The sequence below is a fragment of the Geotrypetes seraphini genome, chromosome 14, assembly GCF_902459505.1.
Source record: "Geotrypetes seraphini chromosome 14, aGeoSer1.1, whole genome shotgun sequence".
NCBI lineage: Eukaryota > Metazoa > Chordata > Amphibia > Gymnophiona > Dermophiidae > Geotrypetes > Geotrypetes seraphini.
In genome coordinates this window covers 71,929,457-71,942,711 of record NC_047097.1, presented here as the reverse complement: position 1 = coordinate 71,942,711, position 13,255 = coordinate 71,929,457, and the positions used below count along the sequence as shown (strand labels likewise).

The 13,255-nt window shown below is 41.8% G+C and overlaps 1 protein-coding gene and 1 long non-coding RNA gene across 6 annotated transcripts in view; one reads left to right on the top strand and one right to left on the bottom strand.

Moving 5' to 3' along the window:
• Positions 1-13,255, top strand: part of LOC117348209 — a 39,592-nt gene that overhangs the window by 18,455 nt on the left and 7,882 nt on the right. For both annotated transcript variants that reach the window (XR_004536931.1, XR_004536932.1), the window contains exon 2: positions 9,843-9,927. This is a non-coding gene — a long non-coding RNA (uncharacterized LOC117348209). The remainder of the gene's footprint in view (positions 1-9,842; positions 9,928-13,255) is intronic.
• The window catches only part of LRRK1 (leucine rich repeat kinase 1), a 149,377-nt gene continuing 147,280 nt past the window's right edge, over positions 11,159-13,255 (bottom strand). For all 4 annotated transcript variants that reach the window (XM_033919979.1, XM_033919978.1, XM_033919980.1 and 1 more), the window contains one exon: positions 11,159-11,654. In XM_033919979.1, coding sequence (XP_033775870.1) covers positions 11,477-11,654 — 178 coding nt within the window. In that variant the 3' untranslated portion in view covers positions 11,159-11,476. The remainder of the gene's footprint in view (positions 11,655-13,255) is intronic.

Below are 13,255 nucleotides of genomic sequence, written 5' to 3'. Positions count from 1 at the left end.
TTATGTAGATTTCAGTGCGAGTCTAACATTCCAAGAGACAAGATGTCAGGAGAGTCCTCGTGTGAATCAAGTAAGAAACTGATAGATTTGGAGCACTGTTCAGTGATAAAATTTCTCACATATGAATAGCCTTACTGGGTCAGACCAATGGTCCATCAAGCCCAGTAGCCCATTGTTATGGTGGCCAATCCAGGTCACTAGTACCTGGACAAAACCCAAGCAGTAGCAACATTCCATGCTACCGATCCAGGTCAATCTGGGAACAAGCCAAGGAGATCCATGAACGCATGACTGCAGTTTATGGTGAGTTTAAGTGGGGTAGAGAGTTCACTGAAGAAGACCCTCACACTGGATGGCCTGTGAAAGCAACTTCATCCAAAATGTGCAAGAAAGTGGAGGATTTAATTTTGTCAGAAAAATGAATTAAGGTTTCCCAGTTAGCTGTAGAAATGGGCACCTCGGCAGGTACAGTTTGGAAAATAAATTCATGAAAAGTTGAGCATGTCCAAGGTTAGTGCAAGATGGGTTCCAAGAATGCTGACGCCATGTCAGAAGGCCACGAGGCTCCAGTTCCGTCAGGAGAACTTGGAGATGCTACGTGAAGACCAAGTGAATTTTTTTCATCATTTGGTGACTGGAGATGAGACGGGTCTATCAGAGATCCCGAGTCTAAACGGAATTAATGCAATGGAAGAGCAAAAAGTGAAAGAGTGAAAAATCTGCAGGCAAAGTCATGGCAACTGTCTTCTGGGATGATGAAGGACTTTTGCTTCTGGAGTTCATGTCACAGAGGACAACCATAACTGGGGAGAAAAGATGAGGAAAACTCGCAGCAGGCGTGCTGCTTCTTCACGACAATGCACCATTGCACACGTCACAACAATCCCAGGCTGCCATCGGAGAACGTAGGTTTCAGCAGCTGAACCATCCACCCTACAGTCCTAACCTGGCTCCCTCAGATTATTTCCTGTTCCGAATTTTGAAGAAATCTCTCCTGGACAGCAGTTTTCAAGTAATGAAAACATCAAGGAAGTTGTGACGTCCTAGTTTGAAGGTCAAACAGAAGAATTATTTTCAAAGAGATTAAAGTCATAGCAGGAAAAGTGGATGAAGTGTATGGAGCTGTCAGGGGACTATATTGAAACATAAAACAAAATATTTTGAAAACTCTTTTCTTTCCTACTGAGGTAGATAAATGATTGAACACACCTCATAATTGCCTTTCTAAGATTCACTACAATTGGCTAGATCATGTTTGACTTTGAATTTTAGACCTCATGAAAGAATAAAGGATTTTGAACAATGTTGTATCTGACCTGCTCTTTTTGGCTCTCCCCAGAACTCCAAATAAAGTGTGAAGTGCTAATGTTACACCATATGGCAGTGTTTCTCAACTCATAATAACATAAGAATTGACAGACTGGGACAGACTGAAGGTCCATCAAGCCCAGTATCCTGCTTCCAACAGTGGCCAACCCAGGTCCCAAGTACCCAGCTAGATCCCAAGTAGTAAACAGATTTTATGCTGCTTATCCTAGGAATAAGCAGTGGATTTCCCCAAGCCATCTCAATAATGGCCTATTGGCTTCTCTTTTAAGAAATTATCCAAACCTTTTTAAAACCCTGCTAAGCTAACTAATTTCAGCACATTCTCCGGAGGCAGTGCATGTAGATCAAGTTTATGCATATTAGTTGTGGATATCTTGAAAACCTGTCTGGCAAGGGGATACTCCAAGACCAAGTTGAGAAACAATGTGATATGGTTCCTGTGAACTTAAAGAAAAAGGCTGCTAAGAAAAGCCTGAATAGTTGCTTAAAGGGTTGTCAGTTGATTCCAGATTTATGCAGTAGATTGATCCAATCCTGCATTTACCCCACTGCATGCAGGAACTTCTGGTCTTGATTTTCTAAAGCAAGAGTTCTCAAGACAGTTCTTGGGACTAGGGTTACCATATGGCTCCAGAAAAAGGAGGATGGATTGAGACATCTGGGTTTTACTTCTACTGAAAGCAATGGAAGTAAGGAGGACAGATAGAGACATCTTTGAAACCAATGGAAGTAAAACCCGGATGTCTCAAATTTGTCCTCCTTTTTCTGGAAAACAAACCATAGTACCCGACATGGTCCGTGTTTCGGTTAACACGCCTTCATCATGGGTCCCAGGTTAATAAAAGATCAAATAGAACCGCAAACAAAAAAAGCTGTAGCCTGTGGAACAGCGTACTTCAAAAAGCAATCTGTATGTGAACTCCTGCATAACAGAAAAGGACCCCTGATGAAGCATGTTAACCGAAACACGGACCGTGTCGGGTCCTATGGATTGTTTCTAAGGTGGTATTATTAACCACACTCAATTATTTGATACAATAAACTTAGCCTGCATCATTGTACGGGTTTCTGCAGTTTTTTCCTTGTTTTTGTTTTGTATTCTTCACTGCAGACTTTGTTGGTTCTTCCCTTTGTTTGTTCTCCTTTTTCTGGAGCCATATGGTAACCCTACTTGGGACACACCCAGTCAGTCAGGTTTTCAGGCTATCCACACTGAACATGCATGAGAGAATGCAAGCAAAGTTTTCTATTTATTATAGGTCTCCTGAAAATCTGACTGGCTAGATGTGCCCTGCGGACTGGACTGAGAACCATTGTTCGAAGGGAATGCAGTGAGCACACAACTTGATAAGCCCCAGTCCATGTCAACCTTGTGCGATTAATTGGGGCCTTTCCAGTATTCAGTACTTTTTTCATTTACTGCTCCCAAGTTCTGGAACCAGACAATGCTTGTCTTTTCAATCTCTTTTAATGTGGAGGCTTTCAAGATGATACAGGAAGTAATCTAAGACTGGAAATGTTTAGACGGAGAATGACATCTGTCTGACCATATCAGATGTTGCCAAGCTTTGAAGGCTATTTTGAAAAGGGCTTGGCTGGCCCTTTTCTGTTTGTTCATAGAAATGTTTGCCTGCAAGGCTTGTTATGTTATTATAAACTCTTTAAGATTGTAAACCACTGGGTGATTTCATAGTGAGGAAACAATCACAAAATTAAAATGAATTAACATATGTGACTCTTTGTGAGGGAAGCGCTGTCTTCTTTAATCTCAAGCTCCCTCTAGTGTCTTCCTTAATTATTCTTTCCAATCCAACGGAAGTTGGAAAGAATTATACAAAAGGGGTTGAGAAAGTCTGGCCGTCCATCCATCTGTCTCTCATTCTATCTGTCCTGAGGCAAAATAACTCTGAAAATTGAATGGAATGGGATGAAACTTGGCAAGAGGGAAAAAATCATTAAAAAGACATGAGTTAAAAAATAGGTGTGATTCTATAAACAGTGCCTAGAGGATGATTGACGTTTATCTCTCTCTCGGAGGCCCATTTGTCATTCACCCTGAAGAATGTACAGTCACAGCATACACCAATTCATAGATCAGCTTCTAAAATCTCTGTCTGCAATTCCAAACCTGATTAATGGCTTGTATTTTATTTCTGTGATTATAATGCACTTTCAATATCAATTGTAGATTCCAATCATATTCTGATCTCAGTGACTTCTGCTTCATTGTTGCTCTTTCCTTTGTGCATATGTACAGCTTCCCATTCAAATTTCATTGCACGGTCATCACTCAGAAGGATACGTATTTTCAGTTTTCTCCTAAGGCAGTTTGCCTTAGCACTTTTATCCAGGCCAAAAGTCTTCTTAATGCCGTGTGAGAAACTTTTTACTTGGGAGTTGTTGACAGTCTCAAATTATCAACCAGTAAGTGTGACATAACCCTTTGGATCTTTAACATTTTTAGCTAGTCCTGACACAGCAAATGCAATGGGCTGCGTCATATTTGCCATGCAGGAATCACTACTGTGGAGCAGTCGCCATCAAGGGCTATCTATACACTTAGGGGCAGATTCTGTATAGGATGCCGGTCTCAGCAGCTGTCTCGGAAGCGGCTGAGAATCGCACACTGGTGTCCTATAAAGAATGGTGTGTGCCCTAATGGACAGACACCTAAGTCCCCTCCCCCTGATTCTCTAACCGGCGTCAGTCAGAGAATCACACCTGCCTAATCGAGGGATCCTTTGCCATCAGCTGATCACAGCAAGAGAATCCTCAATCAGCTGACCTGGCAGGCCTCCCCGGAACCCCCAACTCCCCACAAACCTGCAGACTCCCCCCCCCCCCCACCATACCCATCCAGTAGAGTTTTCAGGATATCTCCAATGAATATGCATAAGCCAGATTTGCATGCCTCTCACCTCCATTATATTCAAATAGCAGGGATGTCTTGAAAACCTCACTGACTAGCCAATTGATTGTCATGAACTTTGATGAAGTAGACTCTGGTCCTTGAAAACTCATGCCTCACTAAATTGCACCTATTCTGACATTTTTATTATGGTAGATCAGTGGTTCCCAAACCTGTCTTGGAGGATCCCCAGCCAATGAGGGTTTAAGAATATCTGCAACAAATATTCATGAGCTAGATTTGCATGCAGTGGAGGCAAAACTATGGTAACTCTTCCTGAAAACTTCACTGGCTGGGGTTTCCCTAACACACCTTTGGGAATCACTGGGGTAAACCTAAAGCTGCAGCACCCTGTCCTTTAGGGCACAGAGCAGTAGTTCCCAAACCTGTCCTGGGGGCTCCTTATCCAGTCAGATTTTTAGGCTATGCATAGGAGAGACTTGTGTACCAAGGAGCCAGTGCACGTAGAGCAGTGGTCTCAAACTCACGGCCCCCCAGGTACTATTTTGAGGCCCTCGGTATGTTTATCATAATCACAAAAGTAAAATAAAACAGTTTCTTGATCATATGGCTCTTTAGCTATAAATGACAATATTATTATTAAGACTTAGCCAAAAGGAAAGATTTATAAAGAGTTTTACCCCATCTAAAATTGTCATTTCTTTAATAAGACATTAACTATTTTTTCTGCGGCCCTCCATGTACCTACAAATTCAAAATATGGCCCTGCAAAGGGTTTGAGTTTGAGACCACTGACGTAGAGCTAGCTCATGTTTATTGAGGTTCTTACTGTCCCCTCATTAATACATTGAGGTGGTTTACAGTAACATAGAAGGAAAAAAACCCTTAACATAACACTGATACACCAAACAGCAAATCTGTTCCTCAACGGCAAAGACCTGGACAAAAGTGAGCTTTTAGTAAAGCACGGAATTTCAAATAGGAGAGTTCAGAACGGAGATTAGTAGGTAGGGAATGGCACAAGAATGAACAGAAGGAAAGGTTAGTCGATGAGAGAAGCTGAGCGCAAACAATGTGGAGGTGTATAACAAGAATTTATAATCTATTTGGTATTTAACTGGGAGCCAATGGCAATGTGGGGCGCATGGAGGAACATTTTCGATAGGAAGTCTGAGTTTGGACGTTTTAAGAAAGATGGCCAGAAATCCAGGAGAGAAAATATCCCATTTTCAGCAAGACCTTTTTTTTTTTTTCCCTTTAAATGACCTCTGTAGACATTTTGGTTCTTAGTATGTCCAAATATAAAGACATCCACATGAAAAATGCACAAAAGCAAGTTTTTCAGAAGCTAGCATTCTTAGCAAACTGTCACATTCCTCAACATAGTAGGATTACTGCAGACAATCTCATATTAAGTCCCGGGTACAGGTGTCACCCAAAACTTACTGTACCCACCTATACACCACAACAAAAGCCCTTTTGGAGGGCAAGTTAAAGTGACATCTGTACCTGGGACTTTGAATGTGAAATTCACTGCAGTAACCTTTGCTCTCTGGGCTCAGAATGATACCTGTGTGACCATATGAAGCTGTAGGAGGGGATGCTGAAAAGTTCTCAGCCCAACCAAGAAGAAAATGACGTGCATATGGTTCAGTCAATGATCTGAAACAATGTCAAAACATAGAATTTTGTTTCTGCAAATTGGCACTTAAGGAAATAAGATAACACTCTTTTCAGCTGCTGGGGCAAAAAAACACTCAACATTTAGGAAGTTGGTTGCTTGGGCTGAGAACTTTTCAGCACCCCTTTGTAATACAGGCTAGAATGTACTGGGGGGGGGGGGGGTCATGCCTTAATCCCTTCAGTGGTCATATGGGCTGTTTGGGCACCTTTTTAACATTTAGACACTTTTAGAACAGGTCTAGCAACAAATGTCTGAAAAAAGCCCTGGACATTTCTTTGTAAAGGTTTCATTATTTCTGCCGAGTGTCCAAGTCCTAAGCCCACCCCAAACACGCGTCTAACATGCTCCCTTAAGATGCCCTTTTGGATGTCTATCTTAGTGTGTGAATTTCTTAAGGGCTACCGCTGGGTCTGGGGAACCGCTGACATTTCTACTGTCTGCCCTTTTAAAACCCTTCCCATAGGTTCACAGAGAACATAGTGTGATCAAAACCCTACAAGTGTTTATAGCGGTACATTTTAGCCCGCTAAGTTTATCACATAGGAACTACATTCGTGTATACTTATGTCCAACCCAGAGGTACGAGACGGTCAGTTTGCAGTTTCTCTGCAGCTTCCGTAGTCTTGCTGGTTACTGTTTAGTACATCTACTTGTGCTTATTAAGAAAAAGTATTACAATCACTGACCTGGTGTTTTTGATGATACTCTGAAAAGGAGTAAAGACTTAGGGCCTCTTTTACAAAGCCGCGCTAATGGCCCCAAAGCCCGGCTTTGTAGAGGTGAGAGCAGTGTAGGTGGTAGAGAAAGAGGAAGGAACAGTTTATGGTCTTTCAGTATTAAGTTATGGTATGAGATTGAGTGAGTGTATAAATGGATTAGTAAGGTTGTTTTATTGGATTGCTAGTTTGTATTTGTTTTCATTTGTATCATGTATGAAAATTTGCAATTTGCCTCCTTAATTGCTGAAATCTGATTTGATTTGGTATATTGATAATTTATGTTGGGGGGGGGGGGGGATGTTAATGATGTTGTCCAGTAATGTCTATGCTATATGTGGAAATCAAGTTTCAGGTTTATTTCAAATTTACTATACCGGCCACTCGAACCTTCTGGGCGGTGTACAAAATACCTTACCATTATACCAATTAAAAAATAATTTAGTCTAAAACAAACCAGGGGGAGAAAAAAAAAAAAATAGATCAAGAACGATTAACAGACGATTCTTCTTACTGCACTATATCAGAACTATCCAGTCAATATTCAGCCATGCTGACTGACACTAGCTAAATTAGACCTAGTTATTCATGTTCACAGGTACTGAATATTCAGACATGTGTTGGCTGCTGGGACCCATATAAGACACTTATGCAATTTGCCCTTATATAGAAGGCTGAAACCATAGTGGTAGTAATGCGACACTATTGCTAGGGGTCAGCACTGCCATTCTGAAAACTGGAGTCAATGGGGCAGGAGCAGAAGGGGGTCTGTTCCTATTCCATCCCACTAGATTTGCAGGTATTACCGGTTGGTGGAGATTGAAATATGGTGGAATAAGATTGGCCATGAGAGGTACTTTGCAGGATGGTTTAGCCAGGAAGTGGGGAGATCAGAATGGTGGGGAACAAGTCTGCATGATGGATCATCCAGCAGGAAGGAATCAGTTTGGGGGACAGATTGCAAGATGGATTATCTGGGAAAAGGGATTGGAATCACGAGGGATAGATCAGTTGGGAGGAGAGACTGAAATCAGTGAAGGAAGGGGGAGAGGCTTGAACTGGGATTAGGGAAGGGCCAGAAGACCTGTCATATTAGCTACGCAGGTACCAATATTTAGTGCAGGCATCCACATAGCTAATTGGCCAAAAGAAAACCCTTTGGTTTGGTCTTAATTGGCAGCTCTGGCTCTGAATATTTCCAATACTTGCATAAGCCTCAGCTCCTCCCAGACCACCCTTCCACTACCCACTTAAACCACTTTGACTTGACCCCTAAGAATATAAATTTGCCTACAAAGGAAATAAATTGGTAATAAAAGCTTGGGACTCCCTGTGGTACAAAACATAACTAAATTAAGTTCACCTATAGCTAAGTTCAGTATATCATCTAGCGTGCTGCTGCAGCTGGTTTTAACAAGCCTAGTTTAACCCACAGAATAAGACATAAGCCAACTTTCCTGACTGGAGGCTCAGGGGATCTCCTTGCTTACGGACTGGAGGCTCATTAGATGATTCTGTCTAGTCTCAAGAGGAATTTCTCGACTGGCTTGGGGGCGGGTTTTTTTGTGCTTACTGATTCTGATTGGAGGCCCAGGAGGACTGGGGTATCTGTATGATTACAACCATAGTCTTAAGAGGGACCTGTATAGTTTCTCATTGACTGGGGAGGGAGAGAAGCTGATCATTGTAGTTACTGATCCTGATAGTAGGCTCAAGGGTGATGGTTCGGTAGGCTGATTCAGATGAATTCTTCTCTTATTTCAAAATGTAGCAAGAAAGAACAGAAATTTTAAGCAAACATTTAACTTTTTATTTGTACAAAAACGTGCCCCTAGCACTCAGTACCACCATATACACCAGCCAAGTAGCTTTCATGCTGCTTCCTAGAGGAGCTGATCAGCAGAGATAGGCTGAGTCAGTGCTGGTTTTCTAGCCCTGTGGTTCTAACTTCTTCTCAACAGGAGAAATGAAAATCTCATGGAAGCAGTGGAAGAAATCCAGGGTTGGCTCAGCCATGTATGAGTTATAGTAAACTCAGTTCTTCTAAGTACACAAACCAAGGCTTTCAACTGAGATGACAAAGAGATAAACAGTTTTAGGCCTATAAAATCAGCTTGGCGATGTGCTCCTGCCAAGTTTATGTTATAAAGAAATAAACAGAGCCTGGGGCCATGTTCAACTTCTATGGATTAAAATCATAACCTCCAGGCTTCCAAAGAAACTCAGTTCCTAGCATGGTCTCATTTGCACCAGGCTCTGCTTATACTGTATTGTATATATGTGACATGTACATGTCACCTTTTTGGGCAGAGCAGATTTCAAAAGTTTATTCGTATACAGAGCTGGATTAAGTCATAGGCAAACGAGGCATATGCCTCAGGCCCAAAAGTTTAGGGGGCCCCCTATCAGATGTGCTGAGGATTTGGATTACCAATTGGCTTCTACAAATTTATAAATTTCCAGGCTTGAAGTTAGAATGATAGCTAAAGTAGGGTTAGCCCATGAATCCGGAAAAATTGAGACATCTGAAAGCAATGGAGGTTTGTTTGTTTATTTCTCACCCGCTCTTATCCAGGATAAAACCTGAATGTCTCCAATCTGTCCTCCCTGTTCTGGAGCCGTCTGGTAATCCTAAACTGCAGTATCTGGACAGTTTTCCAATACTTTTCCCCTCCAGTGCAGAGACTATGCTAGGATCCAGTCAATAGAGAGGCTCTAGCCCTCACTTTCTTTTTAAATTTCCCTTCATAAGTATACACTAGAATAGATGCGTACACAATGTTATGATTGTCTGTGTGCGTAAGGATACAATCGCCCAGACAAGCATCATTCTTTGACATGATTGATCCTTGAAAACTAACGGCAAGTAAAATTGTATTTTTTATGCAGTAGTTATCCTAACTTGAGCAACAAAGCAATCAAGGCTTTGTTACCATTTGGATCTAATTATCTTTGCAAACTTGGACAGAAATTAAATTAAAAAAAGAGAATGATTGCAGATGGTGGATGATGAAATGTGTGTTTGCTTGTTGACTTATTGATCCAAATTTTGAGTTCATTTGCACTCAAAAACAAGCACATCCTTCACATTGATTAGCAGTTCTATTGTATCAACTTTAGTTTCACCGTTGTTACAATTACCCAAGCATAGCTTAAAGAACTTTAAATAAATAACTCTCAAATTTAATTTTTTGTTTTTGCAATTTTATAATTTCAATTTAAATGTAACATTTTCTCCGTTTAGCGTGCTGGGGCTAAAGAAATTTGAAGAGACACTGCTCTAGTCACAGCAGGAAGAATATGGGGTTTTGGAGAGAGCTGTGGAACCAGTGAGTATTCGGGGGGAATGGGAGAAAGTGTGAAGTGAGAGTGCATGCACTTGTGTATGTTTCTGTATCCAGTTATAAATGTATCTCTGTGCATACTACAGGAAGGGAGGTTTTCAGCCCGAGGAATTTAGCCCACTAACGATTACGTTTCCTGGGCAATATCAGAACCCATAATATCAAGACTACACCAGATGTAGTCAATCTTCTCTCCAAACCATATGCCATAATCGTACAAACACCAACTGAATAACTTGTGTCATGAACCCTAATGTAATCCCTGGATAGGACCAGGCTCCTCTAAAATGTAAATCGCACTGAACGTCTTCTCTGGGACTTATTAGCGATATATAAATACTAATGTCTTGTAATGTAATTTCCTTTGAACACTGTCCTAATACTGCCTTCTCTCTGTCTCTATCCTTTCAGAAACCAAAGAAAGTGGCAATTTTTATTTTGCCGTTTCCATTTCTGAAGCTTTTCTTGAACGTAAAACTTTGTAAACATATTTGAGTTCCTGCAGGGACGGGGAAAAATTTGTCCCCGTGTCATGCTCTATTTCCCCGTCCCTGTGAGTTTGGTCACTGTCCCATTCCAGAAAGCTCTGCCTCAATCACACAAGCCTCGAACACTTATGATTTTAAAGTGTTTGAGGCTTTTGCAGATGAAGACGGAGCTCGCAGGAATGGGTCAGGGACAGCAAAAGAACTTGTGGGGACGGGGAAAAATTTGTCCCCCTGTCATTCTCTAAAATGTATATTTCAATTACACTGTCCCTTGGCACCTCTAGTTTGTACCAGAGGCAATGGCTTGCAGAACTTCTTTGGTTCTTGGCTCACTGCTGCAGACCTGCCAAGTTACCTAGATCTAGGAAGGAGACTTTTTGAACTTATCTCCCAATTCAATGTGCTATTTGTAGTCTCTGATACTACCAAGTAAAATCAGCACTTCACTCCCATAAAGTACCAGGCTAGGGTTGCAGAGATTCAGGACTACTTCAGAACCTGGAGTTCTCCAGCTCTAACCATTAAGCCTTTCCATTTGAGGCATCTGCTCACCCACCAGGTCCACAGATAGGCTCTACACTTTTCCCTGCTACTTTTGTAGAAGTGAAATGTTGAGAAAAGAAGTAAATCAGGGCGAAGGGGAAATCCTGGTAGGAGGGCCCACAAATATACCTATGTTTGCCTATAGGCCAATATAGTGTTAATCTGGCCCTGTTCATATACAGTATATATATATTTAAAAAGATCATATTGTATTGATGGCCAAGGAAACAGTTTTTTGTGTGGTTTTTTTTTTTTAAGTTACCTTACAATATGCTTCAGCATACAATTGTTTAAAAAATATGGAGATATTATTTACAAAAAGATCCCCCCCACCCCACTACATAATAGCTGCCTGTACACAAGATTCCCCCCAGTGGTCCATAGCAGCACACGTTAAAGGGTCCCTTCTGCTAGCAGTCCAGCTGAAACTCTGAAGGGTGTCAGTTTCTTGTTCCCTGAAGTCCATCCTTCACAGAAGTCTGGCTTTACAGTACTATAAAAGCCTACTTTCTTTTACGCAAGCACGTTTCAGGCCATCCCCACTCTTCAGAGGACTGGTAGAAAATGTCAAATTCTCTGGCACCCCAGCCTCGCCAAATAGCCAGGCACCACTCCATGTCTTCATTCCGCAAACAGCACACAACCGTATCCTCTGCTACCACTGCAGCTTCCAGCAGGTTCCTGTGGAAAAACAAGGAGAGTATCTCATGACTGCAAGACATGATCATCATAGAAAGCGATCTAACCTGGAAGACTTTGACCAGGACATTTCACTTGGAGCAGGGCTGGGATGATTTAGAACTTCCTCCCCTCCCCACACTTCAAATCCCTATAAACATTCAGGGCTAGATTCTTAAAAATTTGCATTAAAAACCAACGAGCCGCTGTCACAGTTGTTATAGTAGCGATTTTAAAAAACACAAGTCATTCTCTAAAAAATGCTCATGCAAATGAGGTTGGCGGAGAGTAGCTAAATTTGCATGTGCTCATTGCTGGTGATAGCGATGGGCACATGCGCAGAATAAACGCAAAAAACATCCAACAACAAATTGAGCCACCGAAGTCAAGCAACCCTCCACCTGACAACAGAAAAGATGCCCACTCTCTCCTGAATGATACCTACTCTCCCTCTGCCAAGCAACACGCCCACCTCCAACATTCTCTCGGCAGCAGAAGCGATGCCCACTCTCGCCCGCCGCCAAGCAACAGAGAAGGGATAGCACTCTTCTCTGACATCGGAGCCTGCCGTGCTTTCTCTGCCAACTCTGCCGATATACTTTTTTCCATCGGCGTTGGTAGCAGTATAGTTCCCTCCCCTGGAAGAAGTATACAGCAGTGTTTAAAACAACTGAGAAGTCTGTATGTTGGTTTGTTTGTTTTTTAAGTCACCAATATCGATGTTTCTTCTTTTTGGGGTTTTTAGGAAAACAAACAAGAGGAAAAAGTGTTAGTACTAAATATCTATAACTATATAATCTCAGGTGGTTTGTTTTTTTTTTTCCTGAGGAGAAATTAGAGAGTGAGGGGAGAGCTGCAACCTTTTAGGAGCAGCTGAAGAAAGACTACTAAGGTGAGGGGAGGGGCTCTAGGAGTAGCGTCCCCTGTACATGCCCAGTAAACTCAAAGCTTACCATAATTAGGGGAGAGCACCGACCGAGGACTTCACCAACAAGTGTGCCTGCATGTCCCTTGCTTATTTCCAGAGAAATGGTATAGGATGGGCTGGGAACTCCGCTAACTTGGAACATGAGGACGTTACTGGGATGGTTGGATAGGCTGGAGTGAGCTTAGATGGCAACTTCAGCAGTTGGAACCTAGGACTTTAGTCTGCGGCCCAGAAATATCAAAGAAGAGACAAGTTAATTGAGTCATGTATTTTTAATGAGAATGACTGGATGGGCTGTTCAGGTCTTTATCTGCCGTCATTTACTGTGTCTGAATGCAGACAAAAAGCCTAGCTAGACTCTACAAAGTCGGTTTAAAAAATAACGACTTAGACGTTCTGGCGAGTAAAACATACAAGTGCCATATTATGCTGTTTTTTGGATGTCTTTCTGTTTTGAAAATGAGCCCCTTAGTCACCTACATAAGCCAGCCGGCCTTATTAGCAAAATTAGGAAATATTAATGGGAAAGAAAACAATCCCTTCAGCTGAGGTCGGGCAGCATCTCCTCTCTCCAAATGAGCGCAGTGCTGACTGCAAACTTATGAATACACTGGTCACTAGTATTAGTGTTAAGATTCAAGTCAAAACTAGCAAGAGTGGCTGAATAAGCGGCAAA